General features: G+C 36.8%; 1 protein-coding gene across 1 annotated transcript in view; it reads right to left on the bottom strand.

The window, feature by feature from the left end:
* Positions 1-20,739, bottom strand: part of LOC139717015 (advillin-like) — a 158,721-nt gene that overhangs the window by 15,818 nt on the left and 122,164 nt on the right. Inside the window, 8 exon segments of the mRNA XM_071628531.1 lie at positions 152-289; positions 2,016-2,109; positions 2,327-2,388; positions 3,027-3,110; positions 3,937-4,047; positions 17,004-17,051; positions 19,498-19,569; positions 20,120-20,206. Of these exon segments, the coding sequence (XP_071484632.1) occupies positions 152-289; positions 2,016-2,109; positions 2,327-2,388; positions 3,027-3,110; positions 3,937-4,047; positions 17,004-17,051; positions 19,498-19,569; positions 20,120-20,206 (696 nt within the window).

Below are 20,739 nucleotides of genomic sequence, written 5' to 3'. Positions count from 1 at the left end.
CAATGCATTTAAGTGTCATGATAGCAATGTTTTCTTCAATATTCCCTGAGGTCATTGGAGGAGTTTTTTTTTTCTCATGAATAACATGCAAGCTCTATCTAGTATGTTATCCTTTTCCGTGACATAAAAAAAAAAAAAAAAAAAAAATTACCTCATTGTACGTATCAAGAAGCATGACATCATCCTCAATGAGGTCTTGTTGAGTGAAGTTGTTGATTTCTTCCACACGGAAGTTTCCTGAGGCATTAGAGCACTGGAACAGTCTTGGTGGGTTTGTTAGTGTTTCCTCCTGTAATATAAACAAACAATCCTTGAACTTTATAATTGAAGAAGGAATTAATGAATGTACATCTTGAAATTGAATAAACAAACATTGTGCATATAGTGCTCAATAATACAAGCCATCCTCAATGGCCTACACTATGTTGAGGGCAAGTCAAATCCATGCATTATGTATCAATTTTGATCAACATGTAATTGCATGTGACATAATAGCATGTGCCAACAAACTTCCAATCACATACATGTACATGTATGTAAGGTATGCTTATTTTTGCAACTGCTTTTATAGCACTGGACTTGTCAATACATAATATGACGTACAGTTCAAGTACTTTGTGAAATAGGGCAAATATGTCCGAACAAGTAAAGAAAACTTATTTTGTTTTCCACACATCTGTTTCTTACTGATTTTCTTCACTTTTGAAATTCACTGTAGGACATGTGACTAGAGTAAAGCACTTATTGTATTTCCAAGCATCATCAGCATATACCTATTTACATTGCATTTGAATACCATCCTGCACTGCCATAAATTTGAGCTACAAATAAATGTATTTCATGTCTCTGCAGGATTAAACTTAATTATACAACAACAAAATATCAACCAGGTGGGTGAAAGTATATCTGACGTGATTGTAAACTGCACTTCTACAATTTTGTGCTTAAGACATTTCTCCGACTATAATGATATTTTAAATGGGACTGTTTCTCAGTGTGAAGGCATGATCTTCTTTATACTTCCTTAGTATAAAAAAAAACAAGAAAAAGTAGAAATTACGCAGTGCGTAATATATGTCCCCACCGGAAGTAGCATTTAGTAGCAAAATGTACAATAAAGGTAAAACGATCAAGGTCAAAGGTCAAAGAAGTCAAAGGTCAAAATTCTGTGTAGAAGTTTTGAAGCCCTCACCTATTGCCATCACATAAAGCAAACGGAATCGAAATCGGGTTAGAAATGGCGAAGGAGTAGCATTTTGTAGCCAATGTACAATATAGGTCAAAAATAAAGGTCAAAGGTCAAAGAAGTCAAAGGTCAAAATTCTGTGTAGAAGTTTTGAAGCCCTCACCTAGTGCCATCACATAAAGCAAACGGAATCGAAAAAAGCCTCATATCCCAGTCCACCTGCTTGTTGTTACAGTACTGTCGTGTGACATTTCTTCAGTAAGGTAGAACATATCCCCCATAGCAGTAATGTGCCAGGCAGCAAAATGGTTTAACTCTTTATTTGCCATGGTGGAAACCTCCTGTGTGCCATGTTATTCTGAGACACGAAGGCAGTCATGCTTTGAGAAAGAATTCTGTTTTTCCAATCTATATAACTTCTACAAATTTCTGTTAAGCTGGACATAACAGTGAGCAAAGCTTTGCTTTGATATAAATTGTATGACAAATCTATTTCTATCTATTTTTTAATGACCAGTTGCTACATTACAGTAAAGACATGACTTTTGCACATGAAACTGTGAGAGAAACTTAGAATTTACACGCAAATTTAGTTGGGAACACCGCTTGATAGTCAATCACCACATAGAATGCAAACTGTACGTAAAAGGAACAAAAGTGCGAGAAAATCTTTCATTGTACCGCGGGATTAGGCGGTTTATCGATCGGTTTAAGCGGATTAGTGCGTTTGAGCGGAATATGCGAAGTTGGCACGCCGTGGACTGAGTGGGGCGTGTGAACATGGCACATAAAGAGTTAATAGTTGCTGACAGGCAAAACCAAGTCCTACCTGTAATTTTGGGTTTGATGCATATTCCTGCTTGCCTCCAAGAGCTTCCCAGAACTCGGCTGGCTCACTGCCTTCTGGGACCAGGGTGTAAGCACTGCCAAGACAAAAATGACAAACAATATCAGTCCATCAGTGTTCTCTTCTCTTTATTTTGTGCACATGCATTTAAGAAGAAAACAGTCAACTTTCTTGAATCTATTGCTTGTAGGTAACAACCAATTCAAATGGAGCTTTAATAGCAGACAGCTCCCCATTCATTTACATGTACATGTCTTTGCTCTTTATTCACAGTTTTTATCATCAACTCTTACCTCTTTGGTTCAAGCACCTTGGCAACTTTCTTTCCAAGTTCTCGTTCATCACCACTGCCCCCCTGGGATGGCAGAAAATTAATATATTAGATGTGCCTTTTGAAATGGTAAAAAAGCACAGAATGTTGAAGGAAAACGAACTCCACAGAAATATAACAGAAAAATATGAACATTGAGAGAGTACAGAATGGAAAGATGATGTGGCAAACATTAAAGTACAAGATAACCGGGATTTCAATTACCATGCATTTTAAAGAAAAAAAAAAAGATAATCTGTTGAATACTTTTTCATCTGGCATGAACTTTTTTTAAAACAAAATCACTTTCCCTGAATTTTTCATGGGGTTTCTCAGCATTTATAACTGTGGGTCCAAGCATGCCTCTAGTTGTTGTTGGTTGTTTTTTTTTTAAGATATGACTATCACTCTTCCAATCACGTCATAGCAATTTGTTGATACATAAGTGTCATATTAGTAATGTGCAGTCAGGGCATTTGATGTGATGAAGGTACCGGTCATACACTAAGTACACTGAAAGCTTTCATTTCACAAAAATATCTTTAGTGGGCAATTACTCTAAGTATACAGTACTGTTACAGTTATTACCTTTCACTCTTTCAAACTTGCAAATTTCTCAAAATTTACCTACATTTAAAGCTTCAGACAAATGTTTTAAATGCACATCTCTTTGGTACTCTTACCTTGCCAGCCCAGATGTAGAGGTGCTTAGGCGATTTTACTACAAAAATGTCATTCGAGTTGAGCGATTGAGCTGTTGCTTGAACCTGTTAAGTGATGACAGCCACAGTGCAAAGGAACAAATGGTGTTTTTATTTTTTTATTTTTACAAATTGTTACTTGAAAAAAAAAATATCATAAGAATCACCTACAAGAGTTTTACATTATTAATAACAAAGTGTCATAGAAAGTGAAATATTGTCTCTTTCTGTACAGAGTTTTATACTTCCTACATACACACTTACAAAAAACAAACCATCCCTGAAGGAGATGGAGCATGTCCTCACAAAGTGGAGCAAACCATGCAACACCTTGAGGTATACATGTAATGTACCAACTGTGTTTTTTATTGGGTTTTGGGTTTCTACCTGCCTGAAAGAACCTCTTGATAAATATATTTGTTTAAAATAGAACAAATCATCAAACAGAGCAGCCTAAAAACAGTGGACGCCATCATATAGCAACTCATCAGATGGGTCTGTTCAGTCATGATACTTTATCCTACTACAGTCCTTTAGAATTAAGATATCTTTCTCAGCATTTCTTGCCTCTCCACTGATTATTCTTCTGGTTAAGGCTCTGTTCCCATTCAATGTGTCAAGGAGCATTTTCTGACATACACACACACACACATTAATACTAGCAGAATTTCAATCTCTGTACATGTAGATGCCATTACAGAATCTTTACCTTGGTAATCCTACAATACGAGAAAAAAATGGTTGTTACATTTGACATTGGGAATGAGGATATTCACATCAAATTTGACATCTACATTAGTACTACAGTGTACATGCCTTAATTCAGATAGACAACTTATGTTGATCAATACAAGTGCAACAGATGTTGCTGCTTTATCCAACCCATACTTACTTCAACTGCCCTCGTGTTGAATTCGTTTGTTCCTTTAACTTGGTAGAGTCGCACTCTCTTGGTCTTTAAGTCCTCTGCCTGCACTCCCTTAAAGCCACTTGCTTTCCCTTCCTTTGATCATAAAGAGCCCAAAGTAAATCATGACATATACATGGTCCACAAGGCTCTTCATTTCCAACTTCACAACAGCAATGTGATTCAAATGATTAATGAAATCTAGCATTCACATAATCTTACGTACAAAATGTTTTTCTAATGGTCATTTGTAATAATAAGATGTTTATTGAATAAAAATGTACAGCATTAAAGGGTGTGTACAGTTCTGGTCGAGGTGAAGATTTGGCTTTTAATGTTTTGTGAGGTATTCAGAAACCATTCTATGAGATGTCAAAGAGCTTTTCATTTCAAAGAGGCTTTTCATTATCTCACTTAAAAATGTTCAAAACATGAATCCCTACCTCAACCAGTACTGTACAATCCTTTAAAGTAAAAGAAATTAACTGCATTTACAACTTCTGTATTGTTTGCTTTTTTTTTTTTTTTTTGCATTTGAATGAACAGAGCAACATATGTACACAATGGAATCCCCCCCCCCCTATTCGACATGTACATTCTGCAATGCATAAAGCTCTAGCTTCTATAAGCACTTGTATTTGGGTATTTATGTGTAATTACCAGAACCTGTGTTCCAAACATATCAGGAAAAATGTTACATATATGTGTGTTTGACAAATTTATGAATAAAGATGCTAATTATATATACATGTATCTGCAGGCATTGGAACTATATTCATGCACCAAATCCTCCATATAATATACAAAGTACATGTACATGCATTCTGCATTCTTGTTTACTATATTTGGGTTTTTCAGTCACTGATATGACATAAGCCATCATGCTTTACATGCAGTTACAGTTAGCAGTCATCAAGCCTTGGTATGTTGGTGATGGCAATATCAGCTAAAGACATAATTTACCATTTGCAGATGAAACAAAAACCAAGCATTAGTGCTTTAAAATTGTTCTAAAATGTGAGTTAGGGATAGAAACACATATGCATGAAATGTGAAATCTTGAACATTTTTTAAATCACTGCTCCCAAAGGTAAACAGGACCTTTGAAATCTACCAACTTTATTCATGCATGTAAAACTACACTGTCATCTTATTAAAAAGAGAACACTACAACTCTCAAATATTCCCCACACTGTTCTTTCAAAAAGAAGAATTTCCCTATTAAAGTTCTTTATTATTAGTTCATTATTCTATTTGTTTCTTTCAATAATGATACATTACATAACATGGCACTTCAACGTGTTGAAGAAATGCCTTTATTTGTAGGTCACTTCACCGAAATCATTTGTGGCTAAAAAACAAAACAAAACAAAAACGTCAAAATGTCTTCATCTTAAAATGTGGGAATCCTGAATAAGATCAAATGCTGTTGCTTTCTGAGAATTGAAATACAATAAAGAATTTGACCTGCACATACTACAACAAAAAATCCTGTAAATTTAGGTAATCTGAGTATTCAAAGTTATTTAAAGTTTCCTAGGTGTTTTACATCATGATCTTGTGAATCGGTATGATTTAATAACATTGATTATTAAATCATGTATAATCACCCCATCTCACTAGACGGCGATTCCGCTACGATCATCAAAAATCGGCAAAGCGTGGCAGATCGTGGCTTGATCGCTTTAAATCTTCTCCATCGTATCTTGAGCGGTTCAGAAGCACGGAGGATCGCCACCATCACCATGGTCGGCGACTTCGCTACGGAAGTTTTGAACATGTCCAAAACTTCCGTAGCGAGGTCGCGACCGATCGCCGTGGTTTTAGAGCGTATTACCATCGCCTCACAAGCGCATTAAAAGTGCCACATTCGTAGCTTTGATGGGGTAGCATTGTGCAAAGCGTAACTCAAGCGCATCAAAAGCAGCTCCCATCGCCCATGAAAATTACCACTTTTTACAGTATTACGTAACAGGAACCAACCATGAACGATAGAAAGTGATGCACAGACCAGGAAGGTGGACATGGAGAAAAACGTATAAAATTAATTTTTCAACGTACACTCAGTACGTATCTACTTTGTTTATTAAATTGTTTGTTTGTCATATACCATTGCAAGTCAATGATAGTAAGCAAATAATCAACGTTGGTGAAGGTGATGGGACAAACTATCACTTCCGAGGCGATCTAGATGTAGCTATCTTTCCGAAGCGCAGCTGAGGAAAGATAGCGTACACATTCAGATCGCCGAGGAAGTGATAGTTTGTCTCATTGCCTGAAACTAAAAGTTGATTATTTGCTTTATATTCCACATCTAGGGTCCTAAAAATTCCCATTTTATTCCACATCTGAAACCGTTAGGGCTTAGGCTACGTGTGCGCGTAGATGACAAAACAATGAAGTTGCTGCGCGCACCGCGCGGTACCGAAGTGAAAGTGCGTTGCACTGTGTACTATCAAGTGACCTAGGTCACATGATAGTCCACAGTGCAACGCACTTTTATTTCGCGTGTACTCATCTTGCGTTAGGACTATGTGGACTGTGTGGAGATCAGCGAAACAAAAGGGACTATCAACATAGAGTGTAACGAACTTTTCTTCTCAGGTGATGTGATGGGCAAAACTATGTTTCATCACATGATCAGCTCTGGACCAATCCTATTGCAACATTCTTAGTATGTGGAATATAATAAAAATTAAGTTGTAATATTTTCAAATATATCTTCATAAAATTGTCTCATTGTAGGATACGATTTGTAGTTTGCTCGTAAGCCGGTTCTTTAACATTATATACTCATTTTACCCTTTTAATCGAATGGATGACTTAACTAATAGTGAAATTTCACATCAGGTTCTAACTGGTGTGTTCTAGAATGCTAAGATATAAGGGTAAAACCATATTCTGCATATCCATGTTGGTTTGACACTGACATCTGCCTGAAGAAATTCAATCATGAAACCCATTTTATACCCCTATCGCTTGAGATCGTAGCATGAGCCCGGCGTAAACGTATCATTGTCGCTCCGATCGTATCACTGTTGTAGCGAGGTCTTGATAAGCGTACGAATATCGCAACACAGTTGGTTCGATCGCAGAAGCAGCGCGTCTCGTCGGCCTGGAAATGCAGCAACAACGTGGCAGAGTCATATTATCATCGTTGCGCTATCGCCTACAGCGCAGGTTGAGCGTGGAGAAACCGTAGTGCAATCGCCTTGGAGGCCAAAAAATGGAGACGGACGGCGATCGCGCCACGATTTGTTCAATCGTCACAGATCGCCATGGTCACCTTCCTAGTGAGATGGGGGCCTAACTTCAATCAATGCTGTTATCTTTAGCACCTTCATCTTCGTTTATTAACTTTAGAGGCTGCTCTCAATATCTACTACTATGGAGGTGGAAATATTGTTGCAATTTAATTTCCGAACTTAGCGAGGTAAGATATTTCAAATATTGCTATTTTGGAAAAGATTAGTGAGTGAATCACACAACTCATTGCTGTACTAGTCAAGAGATCCCAAAGCTGCCAAATGCGGGAAAGACAGAGGGCAAAGAATATCAGCAAATGACATAATCTGTGAGATATTACTTGTCTATTACTTGACATGTGGAAATCTCCTCAAGCACTGCATGTGAATGTCCCGAAAAATTGGTACATCTCATGCTCTACATGATGCTAAAACTGCATCCCTTCTAAATTGTGTGATATTGTCAATACAACATACTACATTATCACAATATGTACAAAATATTATTTGACATAAAGTTTTCATTTTTTTTTGCACCAGTTAAAAGCAGCACAATATTCACATCACTAAATAGTCCTACCATATGTGTGAAATATTCACATAAAGTAAATAGTCCATATTTACAGCATTTGTATTTCTATGTAGAATTATTTGTAAGAAAGTCATAAAACAACCTTTGCAATTTACGATCAAACATTTTGAATTAACAACACAGACATTTTGACACATTGCAGATTACTATATTAAACCAAACACACACACACACATAGGAAGTAAGTGAATCGTTTTGTAAATGGGTATGCACTCTGAAATGGCATGTTCTTTCTTACATTTGTTGAAATGCATTTAAAAAAAAAAAACCCTCTGAAACAAGGAATTAAGATGATATGATTGCAGGTTTGGCTTCTAAGATTAAAAGATCATGTCTTGTGTGATGGGTGTAAATCATACAAATCTCAGAAACATTTATTTCTCTAGTATTCTGAGGATCTACAAAATAATGTCATAAAACGTTCATGCGGTCATAAACTCATTACTGGTGATTACTCTACATACACAGAAAAACATAATTTTTAGGATTACCCTTCCTTATATACATAATGACTCACACTGTAAATATTTAATATATACACATCTAGACTATTGATGTTTGTTCATGATATAGGAACAAACTGATTGAGATTGAATGATCAATAAATGGAAGATCTAAATTACAAGCATGAGGGAAGTAAACTGGCAGGAACAGACATGAAGAGGACTACGGTGTCAATGAGGAATCACGTGCCAGTGTTCTTATCTGACATGTAAAAGAGGCGAATACTAGACAACTAGAGAAAAACTGGATGGAAATGCAGAAAAAGGCTAATAGTACATGTAAGATATAACATATACTACTACTACTACTGCTACTACTACTACTACTACTACTACTACTACTACTACTTCTGGTACTACTAATACAACTACCATGTACTAATGATAATGGTCATCATGATGTAAAATATCTGTTTCACTGGATACAGAGTCATTTGAGATGTCATCCCTGGTTTAGGACTGGAGTCAAAATAATATGTACATACTACCAAGCAGTGACAGTGTAAGTTCAATGAATACAAAGAGGTTTCAAAATGGGTCTAGGGCAGTTATATGCGACCCCTGGGCAATCACCCTGGACCCTCCCTGTGGCCCTAATCCTAGTCCATATCCTGAACCTAATCGTAACCTTAACCCAAACTCCTAACCCTAAGCCTAAGCCTAATCTTTACTCTAACATTACCATTGACCAGTATTTAGCCGGGGGATAATTGCCCTCATGGGGTAATTGCCCGGATACGTTCAAAATACAAATTGTAGATACATGTACATTTTAAGTGTTAGAAAAATGATGAGGAAAATATCAAGAATAGCTATAAATTTTGGGGTATAATTGGTTTAAAGAAAATAGGGCAGCACTAAAAATCCTGTATTATGAAAATGTGTATGTTGAGTATTTCTTTTGTTTTGTTTTAATTTGTTTGTTTGTTTGTTTGGTTGGTTGGTCGGTTGGTTGTATATTCATCCTGTCCTTGAATGAAACAGCAGGAACAGTAGCTTTCTGGAAACAAGACAGAACAGTGCCCTCTTATCAATCGAGGATACTTTGTTTTATTACACATTAAGATCATGGCAAGAGACCTGGGAGTCCTGTGCTCACCTGAGTATCACAAGTTCACCTTCTACACATTTTTGAAGAATATCATGTAAGAACATACCAAAGTTCAGAGGTGGGGTGAGGTGCTTTGATGCCCTCCAGGGGAAAATGGTGTTCATTTGTATATTCTATCACACTGGCAATATCATCTGCCAAGTCTGTAGAAAATTTGACCATGCCTTTTTAAAAAGAAGATCAAAATGTGGAATCGGGCCCTACCTGCCCCCCCCCCCCCCCCTTCCCAGCCCCATCCCCTGGATCTCTGGATCTGTCATGAATAAGCTTGAAACCAAGTAATCAATCTACTTCCTCAGAACACAACTTAGCTAGTCAATTCTGGCTCTGGAGAGATTTTTAAAGTTTCCTTAGTTGGGAACTTTCTCTCCTCCCCCCCCCCCCCAAACATCGGCATTACCATGACAATCATTTGAAGGATGACTGTGTAAAACTTGATCATGTTGGTGCATATCATACAGTATTGTACAACTCTCTTGTGATGTGACAATAATGACACATAAATGATAATATGCTACTGATGGTACTGAATAAATGAATTTGGACTACAATATATAATACTCAACTACTGTGTAAAACTTGATCATGTTGGCACATATCATACAGTATTGTACAACTCTCTTGTGATGTGACAATAATGACACATAAATGATAATATGCTACTGATGGTACTGAATAAATGAATTTGGACTAAAACATCTAATACTCAACTACTTTTTCCAACTATCACAACTGCTATTTCAAATTATTATAAAAAGGGCAGCTGAATAGTTCACTGTTACACTGTTCCAAAACCTTATCATAACCTATCATGGAATGTCCGTAGTGGGTAATCAAAAATGAAGACAATGATATCTGTTCTCAGAGAAATAATCATTGTCTGATTTTACTCATGCATGTACAAATTAACAATCTTATGCTCCATGAGAAACAACCAGCATGCATCTTGGTTTCTTCATGAAATTGTAGCAAAGACTACAAATAAAAGAACTTAAAGAAAGTCTGTGTAAAATTAGGTTGGCTGGGGGAGTGGAGAACCTTTACTTGCTTGTACAAAACAATGATGATTATAACTGAAACACAAAATATGAAAGAAAGGAGTTGTTGGAGTCACCGAGGCTATACACATGAGAAAGGTTTGACAAATCAAAACATTTTTTTCCGGAACCCAAATATAACTCCCAAATCCCATGCACATGTACAATGATGTAACTTAAACTCCAGATGTACTCTGACAATCTACTATAAAAGTGGAAATTTTTGCGGTGTTGAAATTTTTGTGCATTTTGCGCAACCAGAAACTAGCAACTAATAAAAATGTTTCCAGACTAAACCATCTACAGTTATGGTTTAATGAGAAAAATACTGATATCCCCTTATATTTTAGGATTTATTGCAAACATTTTATACGGTACGATGTTTTGTGATATAACAGACCTACACATAAATGTAACATCTTAATTAAACATTTTTTAATTCACTGCTCCCAAAGGTAAACAGGACCTTTAAGGATGCTATCATTCCCCCTGCTTTATGAAAGAGGTGAGCCAAGTGCTCTTTCATTATGCTGGACCAAAGTTTATAGTCCATGGATACATCAGGAAAAAGTCTCCTTATCTAGCACTGACAGTATCAAAACTTTGAAATTCACAACTTTGAATCCATTATCTGATTTTACTCAAACTTTCACTGATGTGTCCTGCTAATATTGCTGCCTTCACTCAGTCCACATTTATATTCAGGCTTTAGTTTCCTTTAAGCTATGTTCACAACGACGCCGAATGTCGCGCTTTAAATCGGAGATCAATTCGGCGTCATTTTTGTTTACTTTTCAAAAAATCTCATGATCTCCTCAGATATGTTACGCTCTGATAAGCTCTGATACTGTATACGCTATAATTTTCGCGTACATAAATTTTCACGAATTGCCGCTCTCACACATTTTCGCGAGTGGTTAAATTCGCGATTGGGAGACCAGAGAAAATATGAAGTGGCAAAGAAAGTGTGAATTTTCAACTAACTAGCAAATAAGAATGATACTAGTTACACACTGCATGAATAAAAACTTACCAAACTCTGCCAACTAGTAAGTTAGAATTCAACATTTTTGAAGTGGTTAAGTCCATCGCGCTAGATTTCTGACGAGTGGTCCCTTTGCGATAATGGATTGGCTCTCTGCAGTATTCGTAAGTAGACGTGGACGTATATATGTACGTAAACAAGCTTAGCCAGTATCATCTGTTCGGTAAGCCATGACATGGTATATTAGTACTGAAATGTTTGTATCATCAAGGCAAGGGATTCATTTTGGAAGGTAATATTTTCGCGTGTTGTTAATTTCGCGAATAGCTTCCGACTCGCGAAATTCGCGAAAATAAAACCCTCGCGAAATATATAGCGTATACAGTACGCTCTGATACGAAGTTCGTTCCCGCTTTGGGCGACAAATCATTTCCCGAATCGCTACGGCTTTTCACGCTTTGATGCCGATTGATCAGGATTTGTTACACTTTAAATCACGCTTTGATATGCTTTAATACTCTTTGATATTAAGCTTTGATGCGCTTATCACGCTTTAAATAACGCTCTGATACGATTATCAAGCTCTCTTGTGCATTAATAGGCTCTATTACGCAATGGAAAATTTCGAGATCCCGATAGCATCCCGCCTCTGATCCAGAGCATATATAAAGATGCAGCAGATACACGAAATCATTGCATCTTTGGCAGAAGAACAAGATATGGAAGTTGAAGATGTATCAGAGTATGAACCATTTTATGAAGTAGATATGACCTTTGTCTCCCTGCTCTATAACTACATGTACATCCTAGCCCTCGAGGCGGAGGAGAGAGAGAGGAAGAACAGCAAAGACAAGAGGAGGTTGAACTACCAGCAGGAGGGAGAAGACCATTCATCAGGAGCTGCTGGACCAGGCCATGGCTCACTGAAGAAAGAAGACAGCAGTACGGCCAGTACACTAGCCTCCTGGACACACAACTGAGATTAGAGGACCCTGTTGCCTTCAGAAACTTCACCAGAGTGACCCCTGAGGTTTTCGATGAGATCCTAGAGAGAGTGGCACCAGTCATCCAGAAGCAAGAGACTAACTACAGGCACCCTTGGTTAGCTGGCCTCAAACTGGCAATCCCTTTGAGACATCTGGCCACTGGGGACAACTACAGATCACTGGCATATGGTTGCAGATGTGGTATCTCAACCATATCAGAGATGATTCCAGAAGTGTGCAGGGCCATTGTAGAGGCATATGAAGATGAGGTCTTCAACATACCTACCACCCCTGAAGCACGGAGCACCCTTGCTCAGCAGTTTGAACAGAGATGGAATGTCCCCCATTCAATTGGTGCCTTGGATGGAAAGCACATAGCCATTAAGAAGCCAGCAAACACAGGCAGTCTCTACCACAACTACAAAGGGCTCTTCTCCATACCACTGCTGGCATTGGTACAGTTGTAGATGCAGAGTACAAGTTCATCTGGATTGAGCTGGGAGGTAAAGAACACATGTCTGACTCCCAGATATTCACAGACTCTGAGCTCTTCGAGAGCCTAGAAGATGGGTCCATAGGGCTGCCCCCACCATGTCCTCTCCCTGGAGAAAATCAGCCTGATATTCCCAACTTCATCCTGGGTGACGATGCTTTTGCCCTGAAGAGCTACATGATGAAGCCATACAGTAGAAGAGGGATGACAGATGAACAGAGTATCTGCAACTACAGGATCTCAAGGGGGAGAAGAGTGGTGGAGAATGCCTTTGGCATCTTGGCCAACAGGTTCTGGTGCCTGTTAGGAACACTGGAACAGAAGGTAGATAATGTCAGAGATTTGGTGGAGACTGCTGTGGTGCTCCACAACCTGCTGAGGAAGAGGGTGGTGCTGGCAGCCAATGAGGTAGACCACGAAGATGAAGAGCACAGCTTCGTACCAGGGGCCTGGAGAGATGGACCTCACTGGGAAGATGTTCCGCAACCACCTGCAAGGGGGAACCTCGCCACTGTGGATGCCAGACATCAGAGAGATCATCTCAGAGAATACTTCATCTATCCAGTGGGTGCTGTTGACTGTATTATGTGTAGGCCTGCTTATGAAGATGTTATTATTATTATTGATGTTATTGTTGTTGTTATGTATTTCATCTGCTTGTAAATAATATAAATACAGACTTTATTGATTTTTTCCCCATGAAAAATCAGATAATACTACTATAGTAAATCAGGAGTGAAAATCTAAAGAAATCAAGTTGTAGAATTTGAAATTTAGATATGTGCGATAAAAGATCTTTAAAATACGCAATTTTTTGTTAAATTGATTATTACAAATTATTATTACAAATTGATTTTCTTACTAATTAAAAAGATTAGTAAGAAAATCAATTTTATATGTGAGATAAATTACCCTTATTGTAACAAAGAAAATAAAACAAAGGAAATAAAATATAAAACATAAAATTAAAAAATGAAATATAATGAAAAAATAAATAGAAAAAAACTTTGTGAAAAACTCAGAATACTAAGTTTTCCACAGTTTTTCTATTTTATTATGTTTTATACAGGGTGTCCCTGTTAAGCTTTCCTACGCTTTGAGCAAAATTTTGATAAGCTTTGTGACGCTTTGATAAGCTTTAATATACTCTCCCCGCTTTACGCAATTCATGACAGATCGCCTCAAATTTTTAAACAGTTTAAAATTTGTTGGCGCTCTTGCCGAATGTCCCGAATTGCTCAAAGCTTTCTCATGCTCTATTACAGTCTTTACGCTTTAATTAAGCTTTGTTACGCTTTGCCACCGCTTTGCTCGCCGATTTAATTCGCCATCAATTCGGCGTCGGTGTGAACTAGGTATTAACTGCCAAGGATCAAAGTGTGTGCACCTCTTGTACTATCATCTGCCTGATCTTTATTCCTAAAATTGTATCTTGAAACGTGACCCTACATCAGAAAGCTACAAAAACTTGCAAGGGTTGATTCTCAAGAAGATCTGAATAAATGCATTTGGGGTTAACTTGCTCCCCCCCCCCCACCCCCAACTCAGCCCCCCCCCCCCCTTTTTTTTTTTGCACAATTTTTTTTTGCACTTATTTTTGCACAATACATACATAGGGTGTGACCACTTTGGGCCCCCTCCCCCAACCTTTTTGACCCTGGAAGTAGCACTCAAAAAAAAAAACACTGAATGTGGTTAAGGTTTTGCTGATTGCAAGCTGTACCAGAGCGATTCTTTTTTGGTTAGCCGATGAGCGCGAGTAAGGCCTTTTTTTTTTTTTTTCTTTTTGTTAGCTGGTGAAACCTGGAAGTGACAGTAGAAGCGCTGAAGATATTTTTTCTTTTTGCTTGTTAGCTGATGAAACCCAGAAGTTGCACCAGAAATATAAACTGGACCCCCCACTTTTTAAACTGTGGTACCAGCCGAGTGACGTCTGCAGTACCTTTGACTACTTTGACATCATTATGAATGGAATATTCTTTATGAGTTTTAGGTTTATCAGAAAACTCCATTAAAGTGGTCCCTTTTTCATTCTTAACCTCCTAATGGGTGATTCATTCTACATGCATATCTCTCACCATGTTCGAGATGATTTTAATAGACTAAAATCAAATCAAAGAGGTAAGAGTAAAATACTACCTGAAATAAGAAAGTTATAGAAATGTTCAAGTTTACAAAAGCAGTGATATCAGTAACTATCACATATTCTAACTGGCAGTAGTATTAACCCTAACTAGGCCGGGCTATTTAGGTAGTTGATAGAGCAGGGGGGGGGGGGGGGGGTGTCAGGCCCCCCCTCCAGATCTCGGCCGTCGACCGCGCGATTGCGACAAAAATTGGCACACACATTGCCTATGATGTAATCTAAAATACCTTGAAGTTAATTTTTCAAAAAATTATCATTTATGCTAAATTATGCTAATTTATGCATAATGATGCATGAAATCAGACTATTTGGTATAAATCACTAAATAAAGCTCAAAACAGGCACATTTTTTGTGTAAATATTCTTTTTAGTGTCCTTAGCAAATGTAATAAAAAAAATTGTGATATCAGAAAAAATTCTCAAATATTTTTTTTTAATTTATGTATTTCTGTTTTTTCGACTTTATGTTTTTCATTGTTTTTTCGATGAAATTTGTCCGCAACATCGCTCCGAACAAAAAAATATGTTATTCATTGATTTTAACCAATAAAACCCCAAAATAATCATGCTTTTATGAAATTTGCCTGTAAGCACAGTTTGCATTGAAATTGTACACGAATTCACGTTTTTGAGTAATTTTTGGTCTGACATGCATGTACATATTTATGTGTGACTTCGGAACCGCGCGCCTGGGCGTCGCAAATTTGGTGTCAAAAGATGTGGGAGACTCGAAAGAAAAAAGTCATGAAACTTAGCGGCAATAGCTTTTTGCGATTGCGATACATCGCGCGGAACGTCGAGGGGGGGCCTCGGAGGCCCCCCCCCCCCCCCCCCCCCCCCCCCCCCGGCCTAGTTAGGGTTAAATGTCATCACTTCATTTCCCCTGTTTTCCATTGGATTGTACATAATTCTTCAGTTTATAAGATATAGCATTCTCACCAAATTATTGTAGTTTGTAATAATCTAGTAATGATGACATTTAGGAAGGGGGGATGTTGCAGGTGCTAAATCATAATACCAAAAACATGATTTTGAATAATTTGCATGTATTCAGAAGAAAAGAAAACTTGCAAAATTTTGAAATTCCATAACTTTCTTATTCTATGACAACTATGATGGGATTCTTTATCATTTCGTTTGTCTGATATTCCTCTATTCTACTAAAAATCAACTCAAACAAGGTATGAACTTGCACTTTAACTTCAAGGTCCCCTTATTCAAAAGTAGCAGTCCTACAAGTTTGATTTTCAGTCATTTATATTGAGGGCTATGGGCCCTCTATCAATTTCATTTGGCTACATCTGTTTGGTTTTGTGACACAAGGTCACAAACAATCATGACTACTCTTCCAACATGTTGGTTATTGCCATGCCATCTCATGAACTAAAGTGATACAAGTATTTCTTTGCACATGTAACTTTACTTGAATTATCTTTTCTATAGATGCAAAACAAGTGTCACATGAGTGCAGGCTGAATGAACTCTCCCTCTAGGGTGAAAGCTATTGACGACATTATATACACAGTGGCGGATCCATAGGGCCAGGGGGCGCACCGGGCTATTTATTTTTTTGTTAAACAAAAGAAATAAAAAGGAAAAAAATGGGGGGGGCACTGGCTCCCCCCTTTAATTTTGTAAAGGCGCCTCCCCTTTACGGAATTCCTGGATCCGCCCCTGATACAGGTGTTTTATCAGAGAGCACTTGATATTGGCATTTTTCCTGTGCAAACAATTAGTAAATGCAGTGAACTGAGCATGCAAGCCAGTGATTAACTTGTTACAGAACTTAAAGGTGGACTTGAAATCAATTTCTTAAAAAATAACATAAAGAAACAAATCATAAAGTACTGAATGTGGTGCAAAAAAAAAAAAAAAAAAAAAAAAGGAACCAGTGCATGATAGGCCTTCTGAGGATATAACTTCTTTATTTGAATTGTCTATTTCATTTCAGTACTTCCTCATCTCCTTCCTGGACGTGTTTAAAGCCGCTGCTGTGACCTCCCTGGAAATGCAATGGCACAGCCCAATAGAATGAGATAGAGAGAATATAGCACGAGTGATAAAATATCATATGGTTCATGTTTATTGAAAAATATATGTGGTGGAAGTGGTCAGGAATTATCTAAATTTTTACCAAAAGATACTGCAGTAATTAATTTACTGTTTCTTGGGTAAGACTAGTCCTTCCACCATTGTTGGTCTTCCTACACTGTGTTTTTATTTGTTTTATTGTACGTCAAGTGAATGAATTTTGTCAAACTGAAGATGAACCCATTTGATTACAAATGAATATGAGTAATATTTGGCACCCTGGAATACACAGAAGACTATAAAGAGCTTAGAGTGGTCTTCCTGCACATCTTCTCCACTATCATGACCTTCCTGTAGAAAAATAAGGGTGCAATCAAACAAACAAAAAAACAGCAACAAAGAACAAGAATATATGCAGAATTACATATAACATGGGTTCACATGATTCCCTCCTCATCTAATTTGTAGTGAAGTCATGTCAGACCATCAATCTGATATTTTAGTCATTATCACTGCAAAGAACAGGAAAGATCTCCTTCAAACATTTACAGTGCATACATAAAATGCATATTTTTTACAGCAATACAAAGTGGTATTTTCACTTTCTGGTACTACACATATTTTGAGAAGTGAAAAGAATGCAACTTAAGGTTTCATGTTAACATTCCGTGAGACAAGATATCTTGGCTAGTAGGGAACAAGAGGGAAAAGAGTTGAAAAAAGTGTTGAAGCAAAGAACATTGACTCTACTCTGAATTATGCTAAGGAGCAGAAATTACTACAAATCTTGAAAAAAATGCAGTGGACATGCAAACTCTTTGAGAGATGATCATGGGAAAATCTGTTTGCACACTGACCACAACACGGGACCTTTGGCACTAAATGTTAGTAAAAGCACACTAAAGAATATTGATACTAGAAGATTGGCACACTGCATAATGGTTATGATACAGGAAGCAAAGCAGTTTATAATTCAATTCTTTTACTATTCCTCACTTGATGTACTCTAACTATCATGCAGGCATAAGAGTCTCCTTGGACAAACAGTAGCCCAATACTGCTAGCATCCATGCACATCAATTTCTACTCCTACATATATTCAATATCTATCTCTTGAACAAGTCTAGCAAAAGAATATTGCTAGTAGGTGATGTTTCTCTCCCTCAGCATAAACAATCAATATCCTCCTCTTGTCAAATCTTACAAGTCCTTCCACAAACAAACAAATACATATATACAAAATACATACAAAAGAGTGGAAATTTCCCACTCTTTGCATGACATAAAATTAACTGCACAAATATTTGTACTTATAATGGGTAAAAACTATGCCTTGAGCATTTAATCAAAATGGAAAAGACACTAAAGAAACTCTATGTATGTTTTATAATCATAACATTTTATCAATTTGATTCTGGGGAACTACATATACAAAATTTGTTTTACCCAACTGAGCGCAAAATACTACTCCCAAAAAAAAAAAATCAATTTTTATAAGGCAAATTAACAAATCAAATATATTTCTCAAAATGTTAGTATCTGCTTTTCATGAGTCTCCTGTAACAAAAAGGAAACATTTTGTAATAATATGGGGTAATGCAGATGGGATTTAAGCATCTGTGCAAATATTCATCCGTTGATGTCTATGCACATAAGTACGCAAATTCCATGTCATCCAGTTGATCAATTTCATCTTCTTAGACCAATTTCACAGCACCAATTATGCCACAACTTCAATCTCCACTGTACTTACAAACTACAAGTCTTTCATACAATATTAAATATCATCAGTTTAGTGAATAATGATAATAATAAAGTACATTTATAATGTGCCGTATCTACCATTACTGATACTCTCGGCGCATGAGAGCCTATAAGATTCAACATATGCTGTGTACACATAAACAGCTATTATAGTACAACTCTTTATATTCAATCCATAGGCCTATCCAATGAAGATTGTAAGACATCCTAGGTAACATTAAGATAATGTTATATCTCCCATTTGACTGAATATAAAAATCAGTTTGAATTAATTGCTCCCCTCTTTCTCCTCTCTCTACAACAACAAAATATCAAGGACAGACCTGGCCCAGGCATATTTTTTTTTTTCTTGCATGATTATACATGTACAAGAGTAAAAAATATGACCTACGCAAAACAAATTGCTACAAACAATAATCGCATTGATTTAATGCATATCTGTGAATTCTCCCACAAGTCTTTCATTGTAACTAATTTTCAATCAGATTTACTTTGGAAATATAACTCAAATAGAAAATTGAGGAACCTACGGTTGATTGTAAATCTAAGAATAAAAACCATAAAAAGCAGCCAAATCTATTACTCACTTACATGTATAGGAAATCCATCTTACCAGAGATCATTCCCTCATTTATTCTAACTCCATTACTCACCATATGAATGATCATCTTTCCTTTGAAGAGCTGAAGGAAATGCTGAGGTTCCTTGCCCTGTACAACTCTGATCTATTTGGATTAAGAAAAAAAAATACTAACTTACCATTAACACATTAAAAAAAAAAATTATCATACACTATCACTGACATTATTTGAATGATTTGAGTCATTATCAATACTGTACATCTTTGATACAGTTACTGCTGATCTTTGATACAGTTACTGCTGGAACTATTCCCATCATTTTGTTTTCTTGCTTTAATGAAAGTCATTAATATTGATCACTATCATTGTAATACTACTCTAATCATTATCATCAATTTGATATGTGTTTATTAAACTACAAAGCACAATGTCTAGACGCATATTGTGTGTTATCATTGACTTTAAATTTATTTGCACAGAGAAAAAATATGACACATCAATTCTGCAACCAATTGTTAGACAGGTTCATATTGTATTGCTTACAAGCAGGTTTCAGGTTTGAGATTCATAATGATAAAAATTATACTGATTATTGAAAATGTGCACATTACTTCACAAGGACTAAAGAAACATCCTTTTTCACACCATGAAAGAATATATTCAGTACTTGAAGAGACAGTCAGTAGCATATTACCTGTACAGCCTGTCCATGAAGCTTGTCATCAAACTTGACAGCATGCAGGGCTGCCGCACCTTGCTCATCTTGAGAGGAATTCAATCCCTATATTCAGGCAAGACATAAACTTTCTGCTTATCGAAATCATCATCTTGTCAAGGTCAGTTTTCTATGGGGCCTAGCCTTCGTTTCCAATGCCCATTTGGGGGTAGATGGCACTTACATACTTTCAATTCCACTGGTCAAGATGTCAGCAATATTAAAATCGACATCTATTTTCATTACCATTTCTACACGTTTATTATCATGAGATATGGCACATTTCACAAGAGATTGAGACTTTAAAGGTATGACAGTGTGTGAATGAAAGCTAACTAAATGTATTTCCTGATACATCACAATGCAAATAAGTGTAACTGACAAATCTAAGCTGTGTAGACTATATAAATGTAAACTAAATTGCAAAAAAAGACCTCCATATCAAGTATATGTATGGTGAAGATGTTGACCATCACGGTGAATAAGATGACAATAGCATACCTGCCAACATTTCAAGATGAAATATCTTACTCGTGGATTGCAAAAATCTTATTTTGTATGCAAACTAAAGTTAAAAATCTTACTTTCAGTCAAATCTT

The sequence above is a fragment of the Diadema antillarum genome, unplaced genomic scaffold, assembly GCF_040938485.1.
Source record: "Diadema antillarum isolate AM-2024a unplaced genomic scaffold, OU_Dant_1.0 scf00000071, whole genome shotgun sequence".
Lineage (NCBI taxonomy): Eukaryota > Metazoa > Echinodermata > Echinoidea > Diadematoida > Diadematidae > Diadema > Diadema antillarum.
The sequence above is the reverse complement of the archived record's forward strand: the minus strand, read 5'-3'. Positions and strand labels throughout refer to the sequence as shown.